At 41.4% G+C, this 19,785-nt stretch overlaps 1 protein-coding gene across 1 annotated transcript; it reads left to right on the forward strand.

The window, feature by feature from the left end:
- Nucleotides 1–5,904: 5,904 nt before the first annotated feature.
- On the forward strand, nucleotides 5,905–8,136 carry helt (helt bHLH transcription factor). Its single transcript, XM_054779760.1, has 4 exons — nucleotides 5,905–6,026; nucleotides 6,448–6,552; nucleotides 6,658–6,754; nucleotides 7,633–8,136. The coding sequence occupies exons 1-4, from the start codon at nucleotides 6,000–6,002 to the stop codon at nucleotides 8,109–8,111; spliced, it is 708 nt and encodes a 235-aa protein (XP_054635735.1). The 5' UTR covers nucleotides 5,905–5,999; the 3' UTR covers nucleotides 8,112–8,136.
- Nucleotides 8,137–19,785: the final 11,649 nt, after the last annotated feature.

Raw genomic sequence — 19,785 nt, forward strand, 5'->3', positions numbered from 1 at the left:
TTCTGTAAAATCCACTTCACAAACGCACAAAAAAAGGTAATACAGGGGTGTGCCAAGTCCAAACTGTGGGCCTTTTGCGGCACTGTGTGTTTGAAGTGTTTTTTTGTCCCGTGGCATATTTTAAGGATAGAATTAAACATGGTGCCCATGGCCGATACAGGCTGTTATAAATATACAGTATTAACAAAGTCAAAATAGTAACCAACTGCATTGTTACATTTTTCTGTAAGACATCCCTGAGGTCCGGGGTGGGCTGGGACAAAATTGTGGCTCAGGACGTTTTGGTGCAGACTGGCCCACTGCAATCCGTATGCATATACTGTGCCAACAAAATAAAAGACACTTATTATGATCTTTAGTATTTTAAATACACGTTTTATATATACACTGCTCAAAAAAATTAGAGGAACACTTCGAAAACACATCAGATCTAAACTGGGGGAAAAATGATCTTGAATATCTTTCCTGATAATAAGTGGGTGATGTATTAGTAACAAAATGATGCTACATAATTTGATAGAAATGAAAATGATCACCCTATAGAGGGGGGAAATCAAAGACACCCCAAAAATGAAAGTGAAAAAATGATGTAGCACACTGGTCCATTTTGCTAAAATGTCATTGCAGCAACTCAAAATGATTCTCAGTAGTTTGTGTGGCCCCCACGTGCTTGTACGCATGCCTGACAACGTCGGGGCATGCTCCTAATGAGACTTTTAATATTAGTCAATGACGACACAACTGAACACAAAATGCCGTTTTTAAATGAAACTTATTAAGGGAGAAAAAAATCCAAACCTACATGGCCCTGTGTAAAAAAGTGAACCTAAACCTAAACCCTAACCTAACCTAAACCCTAAACCTAATAACCGGTTGGACCACCCTTAGCAGCAACAACTGCAATCAAGCGTTTGCGATAACTTGCAATGAGTCTCTTCCAGAGCTGTGGAGGAATTTTGGCCCACTCATCTTTGCAGAATTGTAATTCAGCGACATTGCAGGGTTTTCGTGCATTAACCGCCTTTTTAAGGTCAGGGTCACAGCATCTCAATAGGATTCAGGTCAGGACTTTGACTAGGCCACGCCAAAGTCTTCCAAAGTCTCTGTTTTTCTTCAGTCATTCATAGGTGGACTTGCTGGTGTGTTTTGGATCATTGTCCTGCTCAAGAACTCAAGTTGGTTTCAGCTTGGGGTCACGAACAGATGGCCGGACATTCTGCTTCTGGATTTTTTGGTAGACAGCAGAATTCATGGTTCCATTTATCACAGCAAGTCTTCCAGGTCCTGAAGCAGCAAAACAGCCCAGACCATCACACTACCACCACCACATTTTACTGTTGGTATGATGATTTTTCTGAAATGTGGTGTTACTTTTACACCAGATGTAATGGGACACACACCTTCCAAAATGTTCAACTTTTGTCTCATCAGACCACAGAGTATTTTTCCAAAGGTCTTGGGGATCATCAAGATGTTGTCTGGAAAAATTGCGACGAGCCTTAATGTTCTTTTTGTTCAGCAGTGGTTTTGGTCTTGGAACTCTGCCATGCATGCCGTTTTTGCCCAGTGTCTTTCTTATGGTGGAGTCATGAACACTGACCTTAACTGAGGCAATTGAGGCCTACAGTTCTTTGGATGTTGTTTTGGGGGTTTTTGTGACCTCTTGGTGTCGTCGCTGCGCTCTTGGGGTAATTTTGGTTGCCCGGCCACTCCTGGAAAGGTTGACCACTATTCCACGTTTTCACCATTTGTGGATAATGGCTCTCACTGTGGTTTGCTGGAGTCCCAAAGCTTTTGAAATGGCTTTATAACCTTTCCAGACTGATAGATCTCAATTAATCTCAGGTATGTTTTAACAAGGGGGGCAATAACTTTTTCACACAGGGCCATGTAGGTTTGGATTTTCTCCCTTAATAATACAAAGTTTCACTTAAAAACCACATTTTGTGTTCAGTTGTGTTGTTATTGACTAATGTTTAAATTTGTTTGATGATCGGAAACAATTCAGAGTGACAAATGTTCAAAAAAACAAGTACAAGTACATATGTACAGACATTGGCTATATATTACATAATTTAACTCTCGAGTCCATGACCTTGTATCCGTGGTCTTTGTCAGCGCAGCATGATGACACAGCCACACAGATGCTCAGTTTCAAATTGTGTCCAGTAAAGTGCAGACTTCACATTGCATATGGGTTTTTGAATGGTGTAAATCGGTCACGTCAAACCAGACTTATCCATCCATCCATTTTACTGCTTGTCCTCATTCGAGTCACAGACTGGACTGGTGCCAGCTAATAGACGCTCACATTCAAACATATGGACAATTTAGACTGTCCAGTTAGCCTAACATCCATATTTTTGTAAAGTGGGAGGAAGCCGGAGTACCCGGAGAGAACATGCAAACCCCACACAGAGTTCACACACGTTCCAACGAAGCTGGATCTCCTGACCGTGCGGCCAACATGCTAACCACTATGCCACCATGTGGCCCAAACCAGACTTATGATCAATAATATTCAGCATGATTTTGTCATTGTGTTCTCACATTTATGGGTCATTTGTATGTGCTTTCAGTGTTGGATGGAAGGAAAAACATGTGCTTTTAAACCGCTGTTGTGCATATAAAAAGGAGAGCAACCGATGCAAGATAAACAGTTTTTAAAGTGACATGTAAAGGTAAACACAAAAGTACGTAAAACCACATAAATCCTACCCTCGCCTCTAAAGGGTTAATGTCATCACTTTTGGATACGGACCCACCAATCTCGAATGCCAGACAAACTATACTATGGCTATAATCTTTTAAAGAGTTAAACAGAGGTTTGTTGTCAGATTGGAGTGTCTTATCTGTAAAGTTCATAAGTTTTGAGTTGACAGGATAGAAAAATGCAACTTAAGGGTGGAATTTAATACAAACGAAACATTATTTTGAACATTTGAACTTCTCCAAAATGCAGTGTAAACATAGTGCACGGTCTCCATCTTATGTTGACAGTCTATTAATGAGTAAGTCGGCGTGTGAAGCTATTTGTTCTGCTGTCTGCTTTGCTGTCTGAGCTCGGCTCAATGGGGGCCGTGTGAACTGACGCACTTCAGGCTGAGGGTGGCGCACCAAACCAAAGAATTGTGTTGGGGGAGTCTCGGGGTCAACACGGATCACAGCGCAGTGCCTGACAACACATACACACATACACACACACACTGCTCTGTTTGTCTGTCAAATGTGAGCCTTTGCTGCATCAGTGGTAGGTTCTCCTGTAAATGTTTACTTGCGTCCTCAATGTAACATTAGGTGTCCAAATAAACCATTTGAACACATTCTGCCAGCAGCTACACACTTCAGCCATTACCACGTGACAAGTACACCATACAGCATTGTTATGCACAAACAAAGCAAAAGAGTTTTGTGCTTCAGTGCCATATGCAATAAGGGCACATGCATATTGACATTACCATGCAATTCAAATATTTGCGCACCACAACAAGTGTTTCTTGTTACCAATTAACACAATGACTCAGCTATAAGTTCGTGATGCCATTTTGTATTCGTGTGTAGGCCTGTGTTTAAACTAGTCCTTTGTAACACAAACTATCAAGACACACTATATTTTATGGAACATCTTTCTATTTGTTTTTTTATCATTAAATATGTGGCATTCCCTCAGTAACATCATGCAAAAGTTTATAATACCTCAAATCTATTAACTTTAAGAAACTTTGCTTTAGTATGCTGTTTTTGACTTACATTATGTGTGGTTGCAGTGGCCAATGCTGGTCCAAAACCTATACTTCACGCCTTTTTTGTGAGAAATGAAGGCAAAGCAATAAGATAAGTCCATTAAAAGACATTAAAATGAATATCTCTGTCCCTGTACAGCATGTACAGCATTTATATATGTGTGTGTGTGTGTGTATTTGCTATATGTGATTGCAGCAATCCAAAAATAGGCATTTATTTCCATTAAATAATGGATTCATATTTTTTTTGCACATTATAACGTATTGATTAACAGAAGGGGCAACATGGCACTGCAGCTTAATATATTTGACAAATATTTCATGGCCAATTCTGAATTGAAATAAGCATTGCCTTTCGAAATGACCCAATATTAAGTCATAGTGTGTAATAAAGATACTAGTACACAATTTCCTCATCAAAGTGTTAGAATTATTATAAATAACTAAATGAGTATTGCTTGATCTGACTGTGGATTGGCACTTTTACACCAAGTTGGAGAGCAAAAACTTCCAGCTGAGTTTTGTTTAAGCTGCAGCACACAGGTCCAACAAGTCCACATTTCAAAGTATACACATTAAAAAGGAAAAAAAAAGTGTTTTAAACAAGTGCACAGTCAAGTAATTGGATTTTATGCCCTCGTCCCGCGCGCTCGCGCCTTTCTCTCTATGGTGCTCCCCTTAAAAAAAAACCTCTCCAAACGCTTCAGATGTCTTGTGAGCCTTTTCTTTCACAATCACCCCATGCTTTTTTATTTTAATTCTTTGACATTGCTCACAGGATCAGATCTAGCCAAGCTGCAGGGTGAAGGTTTGCAGGATGAAAAGGCTGTGAAAAGACGAGACGGAGAGCCGGCTTGTTTTGGCGCATGAGAGCCGTTTGGGTGCGCACACAATAAACCTGTTGTTAACCTTGCGCTCCAAATATGTTTGAAGAAAACAGCCAATTGTTGTATGAAATGTATTCAAGTATAAAATAATGCCCTTTGTTTGGAGAGGGGAAAAACTTTGAGGGTACAAAAGTGTCCCCTGTGCCATTTACCAGCAGCCTTTGTGCACTTTGCGCCTTGGCGTCCCCACTTTGGCGCATTCCCCGGGCGCCTTTAAACGCGATTGTTTCTCTCCTTCTAATGACATTTACCGGATCAAAACATGCTGTTAATTCGATCAGAAGGCTTCACCCTTCGCAACAATGGCAGTATAATTTCTCCCAAAGTTTGTTAAGTTGACCGAAATTAGGCAAATGAATAGGGGTCTCCAGGCTATCCATCTTGCAGGTGACGGCGGATAATGCGCGCTCGCACCAGCTGCATTCTTCTTTATTTCTCCCCTTTCTTTCACAGCATTATTAAAATTTAGGCCAATGAAACTATTCATGGCACTGAATAGACATTTTCTTATAGGATAATAGGATACAAATTGAGCCCCCTCCAAAAGAGTCTCCAGTGGCGGCTCATCGTGTGCGCCTTGACGCAGACCACGCTCTTGTGCCAGCAGGCCCCTGCACCACTCATGCACCTGCCTTTCTCTGTAATATACAGAAACAGATTTTAAAAATAGTAAAGAATGTCAACAAAAAAACTCAAAAAATGTCAGCAAGTCGTGTGAGATGAAAAAAGCACACTGAAGAGGAGGGGCTCTCCAAAAAGGTCTCCTCTGAACTTGGCGGAACAGCCTATTAAAGGCTTACTTAATTACTCTAATGACACTGGACAGGCCTTAAATTAAAACTCGGACTGGGTCTGAGAGTTAAAGCGGCTTGGCGGGGATTTGTAAACCGAAGAAAGACGTTTCTCTTTCTTTTTTTGTTTCTTCTTCGGCCGTGCGCTCATGTGCATGTGCGCCAGCCACACATCCATCCATCCATCCATCCATCCCATGAACGCCTCACTCGTCATTTCCCGCCCGAGTTGTTACTATGCAAATACTATTCCACGAGTAATCACGTGTCTTTTAAGCAGCCACGTGGGTTAACAAAGCAAGGTTTGCCCCCCTGCCAGCCCACCTCCTTTTCTTTTTCTTTGGTACTATTTCGTCAACTGATCCTAAATGCACACATTTACCCCTGCACGCATGGTTCTCATCTAATCCCATGGAATAATTTACATTTACCGTGAATGTCCCCCCTTGGATGATCCCTTTTATAAGGAGCAGACTCTTGTCTCCTCCTCACATCTCAGTGTGCTTCCAGAGCATCACATCTCTCCAAGCTGCAACAATTTGGAACGACTTAAAAAAATAGTAACACTTTTCTCCTATATGGCATCCAAAATGAAAGAACGAAAGGTAAGAGTGACGCTTTCATTTCCTGTATTTAATTGACCATGTTACTATATAACATAGAGCATCATTAAACTGGAGCTCCTTATATTTCCATAAAGCCAGACTGAAGCTTTTTTGCGCATGGGCCACAGGACAACTCTAGTGCCTGTTATGTTTCCACGCAGACATTTTGGCAAATTTCTCCTCTTTTCTAAGCTATTCTCGCTTTAAAAGCGCTAAACGTACTATGTGATATGCGCGACGAGCGGTTATATCTATTTTAATTACATGCTGTTGGCAGAGAATGCTGTGCGTAATGCAGCCTTGCGCGCAGTTTGGACTGTGCGTTGCAGGCCTGCACGTACGCTTGCTTTTTAGACTGAGAAATAAGTGCAACCTAAAGTTGACGTGTTTGCTCACTTTCTCTGTTTTCTCTCCGTTCAAGAGAACTCCAATCTCTCACAAAGTTATTGAGAAAAGACGACGAGATCGCATCAATCGCTGCCTCAACGAACTGGGGAAAACTGTACCAATGGCACTGGCCAAACAGGTATAGTCTGTACTCAAAATATGTGGGCGCATTGCTTTTCTGTAAGATATATTCATACATATTATTCCAGGCATTTTGTAATAACATGACTGCTATTTCCCAAAGAACGCGGGCAAGCTGGAAAAAGCGGAAATCTTGGAAATGACAGTTCAGTATCTGAGGGCGCTCCACTCTGCAGATTTCCCCCGAGGGAGGGAAAAGGGTGAGTAGTAAACTCTTTGGAGCGATGACGTTGTGCCAAATGGTGTGCTAAAGCCATGTATGTAACATTAATGTAGACCCATGCATTCATCTTCTGAAGTGTGAATTATCTCCTTTAAAGGCAAGTTTGTAATTGTAGCAATGGCACCAAAACCATGCCTTTACTTGTATGGTATTAGTATAATTATATATTTTATTGTGTTGCTATGGTATTCAGTGGTGTTTCTAGCATTTTTGGTTCCCTTATTAATATATATGAGAAGGACAAAATGTTGGAAACGTATTTCAGTATGGCATTAACTTAAGCACCAAAACCTCCATTCTAATCATACTGTCAAGAAGTGGGTATTAATTCTTGTAAGGGCACGTGTACTTATAGTGGTCAGTGGTGTGATTCAAAAGTAGTGCTTTTTAACTAAAAAGTGATACACATGTTCTGAATAAACGAGTGAGTGAATAAATAACGTATTGTAAAGTGTATTGTCGTATGGTGCACAATTATACAGGCCAGAATGCAACGATTATTACATTCAAAACACTTACAAACACATAAAAAACATCAGGTACAGGCAAGAAAAAGAGATACATTATGTGATTTTGTTCTTCTAAATTAACATGTAAAAAAGTCTGCTTTTATCACCAAAATATCCAGTTTGCTTGTTTAAATACGACATTTTGTGCTTTATTGCGTTTGTTTTTTAAGTGCAAGCAAAGTCTACAGTTAAAACAAAAATTAAAAATATAGGCACGACAGGATGACGCAATAGAGATCATTTAAGGCTGTCTAAAATGGAGGGGGAAAGGATCCACTTTTACGCATCAGAAGTACCCCCACCCTAATAATTTGAATAACAAGGTCCTGCTTTTTCTTCATTAAAGGTGAACTGCTGGCTGAGTTCGCCAACTACTTCCACTACGGCTATCATGAATGTATGAAGAACCTGGTCCACTATCTGACCACGGAAGACCGAGCCGAAACCAAAGATATCAAGTACGCACGGATTCTCGCCTTCCTGCAGTCCAAGTCGCGCGCAGTCACCGAGCCAGTCTTCGGCTCTGTGGGCCCCGGGCCCGAGCCGTCAGACTACCTGGGCCATCAACTGCACTCGTCCCCAGAGCACCACAGCCCCACGGATGCCGTGTACCAGCAGCAGAGCCCACCGGGACACTTGGCCTGGCACGGTTCGGCTCGCGGCCCGACCATCTCGTACCAGCCTGTAGCGCTGAGTGCGCACTCTCAGCAGCACGGTGGATATTTGTCACCAGTGCAGGGACTCGAACATCATCACTATTTCAACATCATAGGCCACACGCACCACAACACGTTTAGTTTGCACAATGCGCAACACGCCATTTAACACACGCGCACACACACACACACACACACACACTTGTTGCCTCTGTTTTCTTTTATTTATGTGGACGTTGTACATGATGTGAATAAATGTTTGTTATAATTAATTCCGCCTCTTGGCCTTTCTTATGCAGGATTAGCCCTTTGTGGGGAACCATATTTGGTAACTTTCGTGTACCTTATGATTTATCCCACATAGATTTAAACCAGGAGAGGCGCACTATCATCCGAGGGTGTCCAAACTTTTTTTCCACAGTGGGTTGCATACAGGAACAACGAGGCGCAGGAGCCAATGTGATATATTTTGTACATTTAAAGACGCTATAACCAATCCACTGTGGTCAATACAGTATACGTATTATACCCAAGTCGAATATCGAGATCAACCCGCTCTAGAGTCTTGGTGTTTCTCCTGGATTGGTGTATCTTCACGCCCTTCCTTTTGTGACAAAGTTGATGTGGTTCTCCACTGGTGGTGAATTTTTGTTCTCCTTTTTGTTCACCTTTCCAGCACCTCAGCTAGCTTTCTCAGAAACCTGACACAGGACCGTCCAGCCCAAGGCCAGAGGAACACATGTTATTTTAGGACACAGATCTTCCTGATCCCCTGACTGTGTGGCCAACATGCTAACCGCTAGGCCACCGTGCGGCCAAATGTTACAATGCCGCTAACGTAATGTGGCATGTTTTTATGCACTGATATCGGTATCGATGAGCTGGACGTCACTTCAGTTGCCATTGTTCACTACTACTAGACAGGAAGCTAAATAGCTAGTCAGCAAAAGTTGTGCTTGCTCATGCTCAGGAGAACACTGCCCCCTAGTGTTTGGTTTAGAAATGAAACATATCTCAAAGCTAAATCCCAATTCTTTTACATATTGGAAGATTTTTCAAAAAGGTAACAATAATGGCATACCCTGGTTGTGAAGGAGTAATTCCTTTACTAATTAAATTACTTTTGGGGGGAAATACTAAGTACTTTATTAAAAAGTAATTTGCTCAACACTGTAGCCTAACAATGTAGTTGCATTTAATGACAAGTCAGAGATGTGCTTCTTCTCACAGTGCGAAGGTGATCCACATTATTTGGCAGAAGCTGCTGGAAGCTTGTATGTGTTCACCGCCTTCTCGGCTCCTTTAACTATGTTGTATAGTGTTTAAATGTTAAAAAGGAGCTTAAACAGAAGAGCAGCCTGCAGGGTGCCTCATTGTGGCCGAGCTGAAAGGGGAACAATCATGCTTCATCCTTGAGTGAATGCGAAGAAAAATCATCACCACCATGAAATCTAAGTTTCTCCCTGAGGAAAGTGCAAGAATATTTGAAACGTGTTGGTTTTTAAGACGTGCGTCGATGCACAACACTTGGCTCCCTGCAGCATCTTAAGACAGGCTGATACCAGTAAAGGTTTTTTCTATATGCATATGTTATGTGTACACAAGAATTGTTTCAGGACGGATGGCCCAACGATAGACGCAGACGGATAAGCCTGCATTATTCGCTCGGATGCTCGGATAAAGACACATTAAGCATTAAGTTGGCCCCCTAAACCTGAAAGACGAGCAAATCAAAGACAGTGGCCCTGCAGATGAATCCTGACTCCAAACACAAAGTTTAGCAGGGACTCATGGTCAATCAGATGAAAAAGGCTCAGCCGCGTCGCATGAATAATAATAAAGTGATAGAAAAAGAAACGGCCAAAGCATTTATTGTCATGTAAAGTAAAGGGTTCAGTAGGAGAATGTTTGTCTTGCGTATTAATATCCCACGTTGAACGATAACAATCAAGCTTGTGAAAGCGCAGTCGCACCATTTAAACTTGCTCTTTGATGGGCACCACCCGTTCACTGATTGTCAGGGGGTGAAACAAGTTCAAGTACATGAATGTGAATCACTTCTCTCTGCATTTTGTGTCCTAATCAATCAAACCACATCTTTAATATACAACCATATGATTTGTAAAAAATTATTTTAACACTCAAATTGTGCCCATTTTGGGAAAGGTACAACTATGTACTCAGGACTCCGATCGATCAGCCACCGGTCAATATCAGCCAATGTCCATGAAAAAGCATGTGATCGGCATAAATGCCTTTTAACGGCGATCACAAATGCCGATCTCTGGCTCATACTATTACAGAATGCAGCCTGTAGCGAGCTTTCCCAGCCCACTTCACACTGCACAGGCGTACCAAACCGAAAACAAACACGTCTGCCGTGTGGAACTTACCTACTACCTTTGTGAGAGTGATAGAAATTTTGCACCCAGCAAAACATGCCACGAAAAATACCTTGCCGGCGTAGCATGTTAAAAAGCTTTAATTTCATGCGCTCATTTGAAGAACAAACACCTGACGGAGTATGGCGAGTTTTTGAGGCTCACACAGGATGGGTAGGTGAGATCCCCCAGTCCCAACGTCTTGCTGTCAGAATGTGCCTCCCAAACACAACTCCTAGGCAACCAAGGCTGTAACGAAGATTCACCAATCCAACACATCAAAGTGTCATTACAGTATAGCAGTATGTGTGGAGCATGCACTTTACTAAATGGCATATAAGCAGTCCTATATATAAGCTGTGTAAGCGTGTATCATATAGCACTATTTCAGCACATGGCGGATGTCTAGTGCCTGCCACCCCTCACTAATTCCGAGGACAAAACTACCCCTTAGCACCCCCTATATGTGTAAGAATTAGGGCTGTCAAAGGAAGCTGCATTTAACGGCACTATTTTTTTATGCGCAATTAACGTGTGCACGTCCTGTTCGACCCTCGGCCCACATCGTAGTTTGAGGAAGTGGTGGTGACTGTGGGGCCACAAGCGGGAACAACTATTGAGCAGAAATGGACAAAGAAAAGGATATTTTGATTGGTAAATTTATCTTCAAAGCCCTGGCAGATGACGGAGAGACCAAGACCAAAGTTATTTGTGTCGACTGTCGCTGTGATTGGAATTGTCACAAAGTACATCGACTTGCCAGAGAGAGGCGAGAAAGGTGCTGAAGCACTGGCGGTATTTTTTTTATTTTCATTTATACAGAGGTACCTTGGCATACGAGTGTCTCAACTAACGAGTGTTTTCTTTTGGATGCGAACCGTCTCTCAGCTGATATTCTGCTTTGAACTGTGAGCTAAAATTTCAGTACAAGCTGCTAGTTAACGGCAGGCATAGCCGAGGACAACTATTTGCGGGCTTATGTCCATGTGACCAAGGCTGAAGAGCTAGCAGCGCTGGCATTAGCTAGCATTAGTAAAACATACGTATATTGTAGTGATCTAATTTATCTTATTTATTATGTATTGTATAAAACTATGACAGGAACAACATCAAATTTAAAGCACGAAATGAATACAGACCCACCATCCACCAGTAGTAGCCTGGACTTGTTTTTCAGAGAGGTTGTGTACTGAACAAATATGTACATTAGCACTCAATAAAATTAGCAAATCTTACCTTTATGCATTCCCACATAGTATCAGCATTTGGGACCAAATGTGGTGAAAGAAAAAGGGGAAAAATACAGCATCGTCGTGTCTGTACAGCGTGGGACAAAGTTAGAAGGTGCGTTCAAGGACGGTCAAACAAAGTGAGACAAAACGCCGCTTGCATTAAACATGCAAAAACTGGGGGATTTGTAAATGTATATTATTTTTTTAATCAAATTATGGCTCAGATTTCCAAAATTGATATCCCTTTCCATAAAATTTGATGAAGTTATCAATCATAGTTGCGTATCAGTTGCGTTTACCACAGAGAGATTTAAAACCCTACTTATTATAGATAAAAACGTATTTCTATCCGCGATTTAGTGCGATTAATTATGAGTGTCAACTGACAAAATGCAATTAATCATGATTAACTATTTGAATCCATTGACAGCTCTAGTAAGAATATAAACACCCTATTTATAGGGGGCACGAAATCACACAAAAATGTTTTCAGGTCATCACGGAAAAGTACGGTCATATGATAAAAGCAAATCTATTGTTTTTAGGAAGACTAGAAAGCAGGGCATTACAGTAATCTATACTACCAGTGATGAAAGCACGCATTAGTGCCTCCGTGTTGCCCTGAGAGAGAATAGGGTGGACTCCTGGTATATTTTTAAGATGGTCAAAATCAGCTTTTGTTATATTTTTAATATGTGAACGAGAACTTAGTCAAAAATAACGGCCAGATTTTTTAAATTTGTGGTGATGGTGTAAAGGACAATGCCTGCCATTTAGATTTGTATTTCCCTCTCAGGCCCTCAGGAGCAATGACTAAAACTCCAGTTTTGTCCTGGCTAAGCTATGAAACGTTATCCAGGATTTAATGTCGTTGAAAAGAGCATCAATTTGGGCAATTTTGGGTAAAACAGTCCAGTTTCCATCTTACGCAGGTATGTCTGAACACCTTGGTGCTATTGAATGCAGAGACAATGGCTATTTTAGTGTCTTGTGTGAATTTGTCGCATGTTGAACCCTTTTGGTCCTAGTACTGACCCCTGGGGTACACAGCATAATGTCATATAATGCTTCCTTGTCATTGTTTGATAGATGCTTTGATGTGAATGCTTTGGCTTATTTTAAACCTTGAACTTTAAAAAGCATCTTCAACTTTGGCTGTTTTCTTTCTGGCAGAGAATTTTCCTGACTAAAATGATACATTACTGATTTTTTTGGATCATTTTCATTTGGATCCCATCATAGTCCATAGATGCTTTAGATTTACAGTTGTGCACGATTTCTGTTCATTCCTTCTCTGACACTTTAGTCAACAACATCGAACCGGGGTTTCTATTTATGATGTCATCACCGTCTCCTCATCCGTTGGGGAGTTGGGGATCGTGTCGTCTAGGTTTGGTCCTTTGTTTGCAAAGTAGTCATTGGATGCTGTAACTACTTTGTCTGTGTTGTCCTTCGTTTCTTTCCCATCGCTGAAATATTGTGGATCATTTTCTTTCTTTGAGCTACTGTTGATGACGCTATTTCTGTTCAATACTTGTTCATAAAAACACTTCAATGTAACGTCACTACCCATGTTTGGAATAAACTAAACCATCACCATTACAGGAAGGAGCGCAAAAAGAACAGGTAAGTAACAGTACGTAATGTACTACATGGATGGGGATGAGAGAACAGCACACATCATAAGAGTATCGGCACCTGTGATCGTCTATTTGCTCCTACGACTGCAAATAATGAACGTAGCCGAAGTGTTGTTGTCTGCAGCTGTGGAAGCAGGAGCACCTACTACAAGGGGGGGGGGAGAGAAGTTAGTGACATACATAGACAGCATATGAGAGGAATTATTAAAAGTACTGTCTAAGAAAAGCTCTATATTTGCTTCACCCCGGGGCAAAAATGACAAAAACGGCATTGGTTTTTTTAATGCCCTTTCTGTTAGACATGGCCTTGTGTCTTTTTGCCATGCATTGTAATGAACTGCATGTGAGAACATTCCCGCGTGTGTGTATGTGTGTGTGTGTGTGTGTGTGTATACAATGATGTTTTGTCGCAGAAGTGCACAAGCTGTGAGAACCCCAACAGTTTGTTGTAATCAAAGTACAGCAGTGGCATCACATCGGCTGCCGTTACACACCTCAACATTTAATCTGAGGATTAAAACAGGGGGGATGGAAGAGGGTTAGAGGAAGAAAGTAAAGCGGTGGTGGGGGTGGTGGTGGTTGGATCGGGATGGAGATCATTCCCACACTAGATAGCACTATCTAGCTCACATAGGGCTTTTAAAGCATACCTCCCCCGCCCCACACCCATACTCCCACTGCCACCTCCTCCCCCTACTCCCCCTCGTGGCCTAATAATGCCAAAACTTGGCAGGCACATGAGCAACAGTTTCCCAGCAGAGAGAAGAAGACGCTTGGCACCGTGAACTGTAAGCGCAGACATGAATGAATGAATGAATGAATGAATGAATGAATGAACCAAGAAGAACGACCCACTGGGTCACCTCACTGTACGCTGACATGCAACCTTCAACACAAAAAGACCTTTGTGTTGCTCCAAGTGAATCCAGGGAAACATTTCAATGACTTTTTTAATACAACATGTGCCCGCTCCGTGCCCGTGCTGCTGTACAGTGTGGTGCCTGCACACCGCACCTCACCCTCTCCCGTCATGGGGTGGGTTCCACCTTTTTGGCAAGCGCTCTCTGAGTTTGTCAGCAATCCCACTGAATGCCATCAGATTATGCAAATCCATGGAGATGCCCCCCATTCAACACTACCTCCATTTAGGAGCAACATATCAGAGCCATAAGTGAAGCCGCCATAAAAGAGAGTGTCTTACCAGTGGGGAGGGCACAGGGGAAGGGTCAAAGACGTTTGTAATGTAAACAAAAACATAATGAATACTGTACAACATATCCAACTGTGGATCCTCATCTCAGTCACGCCCATTTATTCTTCTTTGCCTTTTCTTCTTGCTGTTGTTAAGATTATGGGAACAAAAACAGCCTGTCGCCTTTGTTAGTCATGGTTGGAGGGGGGGGGAGAGCAAGCTTGTTAACTTGCACAATTAAGGCATCATTTGCCAAGAGAAAGTGCGCTCCTTTGTTTTTGGGGGGGGGACAAAAGGTTGTAAAAGCCAGTTTGGCAAGGGTGGGTTCGCTCACGTTGGCGCGCCACAACAAGGCCCACTTTTGTCAGCCGCACAGACAGTGTGACATCACTTAGCGCTCCAAGAAAATCAGATGATTTGGCATGGTGGTTAAACAAAGAACGGCATACATACATTGCAGTTCCTGCTCATACGTGTGTGTATAGAAGAAGACGCGGCGCTGGTAAAATGGAAGGCAAATATAATACACAGTGTGGCCGAGCAGCGCCATTTATGAATTAGGGCCTTTTTGTTAAAGCTTAATGCCGTTAAATTCGGCAACACCAATAAATTATTCATAATGCAAAGTTATGTTATGAGTCGAGAACGCCTTTAAATTCATCTGGAAATGACTGATAAACTATTTCTTTATGTACTCTAACTTTCATATCGGTTAGCAAGTCAGACTTGTAGAAGGTCCTCTGTCCCACCAAATGACAGCATATGTGGAAGATGTGTTCTCATTAGTATTTAGGAAGGAATCACATGAAAAGTGAAGTTTATTTTTGGAGCAATACATAAAAATGACAAAAACATGGTGGAAATGGCGCATAATTACACAGAGTGTACCCCGTGATCGCCCGAAGACAGCCGGGATAGGCTCCAACGTACCCGCGACCCTACAAGTGGTATAGAAAATGGATGGATGGATTTTAAAATAACCACATACCATTTAAAAATGTATTCTTAAAAAAAATGTAACTAAGACAAATTTGACCAATTACAGACAAATTGTACAAATTGCCTGTGAGAAAGTACAAGTCACAAACACCAATTCCACAACTTTACAACAGTGAAAGATGACATATTAAAGGAAATATGGCATTATTGTGATATATACACTCCCCTCTGAAAGTTTGGAACACCTGCAGGTATTGTATTGTACTTTATTTATCCCACAGCGGGGAAATTCACTTGTTGCAGCAGCAAGCAAGATACGCAAGTAAAGAATACAGTGTAAAGAATACATAGTGACTACAACATGGTTCAGGTGGTACAGGTGTATGTAATTATATATTATTAATATTACATATCATCATAACATCCATCCATCCATTTTCTATACCGCTTCTCCTCATTGGGGGTATGCTGGAGCCTATCCCAGCTGACTTAACATTAGGGGTCAATTTGGTCTCAATACAATGCTGACAATAATATCATTTATGTAATAATTAAATTAAATTGTCTGGTTTGTCCAGTCACATATTTTTTCATTGTACTTTTCTTAAAAATACTGTTAAAACCTCGTCTCGTCCTCGTAGAACCAATCTCACGTATCACCTCGTCTCATGAACTGAGTGTCTTGTGACAACCCTAATATTTGCACATAGGCTACTCCTAAAAATAACATCATACACTGTACAGTGGAACCTCGGTTAGCGTTCGTCCCGGTTAGCATATTTTTTGGTTAACGTTGAGAATTTACACCACAATTTTGCTTTGGTTTGCGTGCCTTCTCCTTTTAGCCCACAATATGGCACGCGTCTCGTGTTGTTAATACTCTGTGTGAGTCCAACTGTATTCTTAACGTTTTTGGGGGTTTTTGTCAAAAAAAGTCCTTCCTTATTAGCATCCTATTAGCTAGCGAACAAAATGGCAACTGATCTATGATGTCATCAGTGCTTGTTAACACAGTATATACCGTCTTTATGAAAATGTTGCTACTTGCAACTTTCTTTGGCTCCATTTTGGATTACGGTATTAGTAGTAGTAGTAGTACTTTATTAATCCCACAGCAGGGAAATTCATCTGTTACAGCAGCAAGCAAGATACACAAGTATGTACACAAGTCAAGAATGCATAGTCATAGACAATGCATGCAATGCATAGACATAGTGAAATACAAAATGGTTCAGGTATTGTAGAGCCTGATAGCGGTTGGTATGAAGGACCTATTGAGGTAAGAAACACGACTGAATTCAAGAAACAACTCAAGCAAGCTGGTGGTAACTGATCTTGCTGCCATATCGTGTCTTTGGGGACAGTCGTCAAGAATTACATCTTCAATGAAGGTAAACGTAAACTTAAATGTTCATTTATCCCTTTCATTCATCATTCATACGTATTTACAGTATATGCATTTGGAATTGTTTTCTGCATGTCAAACTATAATTGTAAACCTATAAAAACGTGTTTTTTGTTAACAGTTTGGGATTAATTTACATTATTTCTTATGGGAAAAGTTAATTTTGGTTAGAGTCAGACCTTCTGGAACGAATGAATGATGCTTAACCAAGGTTCCACTGTATTATACCCCACTTTTATATTACTTTTACATTACTTTTATATTACTCCCTCAGCTCAACCTCAACACAAATAAATCTGGAGTTTTAAACAAACGTACCCAGTCATGGCCAAAAACATTGGCCAGTATTTTTGCGTCCTTTATATTACTCACTGATTAGTTGTAACAAATAAACCTTTACAAAGTTAGCAATGCTAAGGTTTGATCGCCCCTGTCAGAGAGGTATTCATTTAGCGATACATTTACTGTGGCTGTAGTTTGCTGCATATTGTGAGCTGTTTCTTTCATTCCACCTTATTTGGCTACATAAAAGGGTTAATATGGTCTTTTATGTGCATCTCAAAGAGGAAAAGCTTTGACAAGCAAGTATTAGAGTGTAGTGAGTTGTAAACTTCCCTCGCTGTTTATTTCCCTTCATCCATTACGCTGGTAACGTGGCTCTTTCTCTCCCATTGGAGCCCAGTGTCGCCGCATGCATGCATCACTCCATCTTGGGCCTGAATGAGGAGAGCTCGTCCTTTCAGCTTCAATCATTCTCACGCATTCAAAGTGTATGTGTGAAGGTTCCTTTAAGAAGTTGTAACCCTGTTTACTCCTCTCTTAAAGACATAACGCTTCAATGGCCAGAGGAGGATATGAAGTCTGACAAAGTGAATTGGCAGAATGCAAGATAAAAGTCTTTGCTGTGGACTCAAAGGCTGTGTGTGTTTGTGTGTGAGAGAGAGGTGTGTGTGTGAGGCACCTGACATACTTGACGCCACGGCCGAGGGGCCAAAGCCAAAATAAAACCCTGAGGTCCTAATGTGCTCCCTGTGCGCTTGGCTGGACTCATGAGGGGCCAACGTGCCACGGCCACTCTTTTGTATGGCCGGTTGACGGCTGCTCCGACGTATTTAGCTGCGTCCGGGGGCCAGCGCAGGGCTGGCCAGGGGGCGCCCCTTGGGGCTTTGCGGGTCACCCCCCGGGGTCAACCTGTGAGCAACCAATCCAGAGGGAGACAACTAAGATTGACAGTCAGTCAAGTGACTGAATGAACCCCAATGAAAGATCCAGCTTATAAATGTTTATGTGTTGATAGTGTGACCCGATGCTTTTATTGTGAGTAAAGGAGTTTTGGAGGGGAGGTGTCTGCAGATGAACACACACCCGCACACTGAGCATAGAAAAAACGCCAAAGAAACAATACCTTACAATCATTTTAAGTTGAGGTTATTCAAGTTCTTTGGCTATCATGGTGATGGGCAATGTGGGCAAAGCCCCCTGCTGACCTCAATATGACCTTCACAGCAGGGCACCCATGTCGGACAACATGTTGCTACACAAAACATGTACGCCGCATCATTCACGCTATGAAGCAAAGCAGAGCGACACCACTGGAACATCAACTAAGGATGTTGCAACTAATCGTTTTTTGATTGCATTTATTGATTGAGGAGTGTGTATTAAAAGTTGTGTGATCGCTAAAGTGTAAAAAGAAGTGCCTGTGATTGCAATGCGTGTAGCGGCTAACCAGTTGATGGCTAGCCAGTTAGTGTTACATTGTTTTGATTAGAGACGTTTAATATTGGCTTTCTCACCCATATCCGTTATCCAATATCATCCGGCACTTCACTAACGAGGGCCCCACTGTGGCCGAGTGGTTAGCATGTTGGCCACACAGTCAGGAGATCCCACATTCCAAAAACATGCATGTTAGTTTAATTGGTGACTCTAAATTGTCCATAGGTATGAATGTGAGTGTGAATGATTGCTTGTCAGCCGATCAGCCGATACCGATACCGATATACATCCACTGTCACGGAATGAACACATATATCTGTTGTGAAGCTAATGGATACAGCATCAGCAATGAACTTCTCAACGTGGCTGTAAACAACATTGTACAACATTGTATAACATCTGAGGGATACTTGCAATCAGGCTTACGCTTTGTTTTAAAAATCAACAGAGTAGCCATTCACATCTTTGGATATCAAAAAGTTCAGGGACGGAAATCATACTGCATACCAGCAGTGGTCAGCTAGCGGCTCGCGCAGTCTGTACTACTGCCTTGGAGTATTTTTTAAATTTATTTTATTTTACTGATAGCGTAATCCAATGGTAGCGTCATTAACTAACAGTTTTAACAGACATAGCATGTGAACACTTTTTTTTTAACTATTCCAACACATATTATGATGTTATAATTTATACAGTATGTTATTTGACGAGTAATACTTTTGACTAAATTCTAAATATTTGCAGAAAGTAAATAAATAAAGGAAAGAAAAGATAAATTAAAGGTAAAGGAAAGAGAAATTGTTGAGTTGCTTTATTTAAAGTCAAGTATATTTTTTCATAATTCTTAACTGATAATAAAATATTTTTCAATGAACCCAAAAATATACCATCTTTCTACTAATTACAGTGTATTACTTAAAAAAAAAAATCTGAGTAATTAATGCAGCTGTTTTTAGTCGACAAAACTCACAAATCCTTCACACTGATTTGCCGACAGAACCTCAGCTGCTCCCGTCAGCAGAGAGCCAAATAATACACAAAAGAGTGTTGTTGTCTTACACTGGCTACTCTTAATAGCCATTAGCAAAACAAACAAGAGCTCTGAGAGCAACGGCGAGACATGCAGATGCGCCGCAGTCTTTAGTTGGCAGCTCCTCCTGCCTCTGTGCTACGTGAGTGTGGCATCCATCCAAAGCATCGAGCTGATTGTCTTTCACGGGACTGCAGTCTGCAAACTGAACATCTTATATTGTATATGTGCAGCAACGTCCCGTACACACACTCCCCTCAAAAACCTGCAGGTGTTCACAAACTTTTGGAGGGGAGTGTATATTT

The sequence above is a fragment of the Dunckerocampus dactyliophorus genome, chromosome 6, assembly GCF_027744805.1.
Source record: "Dunckerocampus dactyliophorus isolate RoL2022-P2 chromosome 6, RoL_Ddac_1.1, whole genome shotgun sequence".
Classification (NCBI taxonomy): Eukaryota; Metazoa; Chordata; class Actinopteri; order Syngnathiformes; family Syngnathidae; genus Dunckerocampus; species Dunckerocampus dactyliophorus.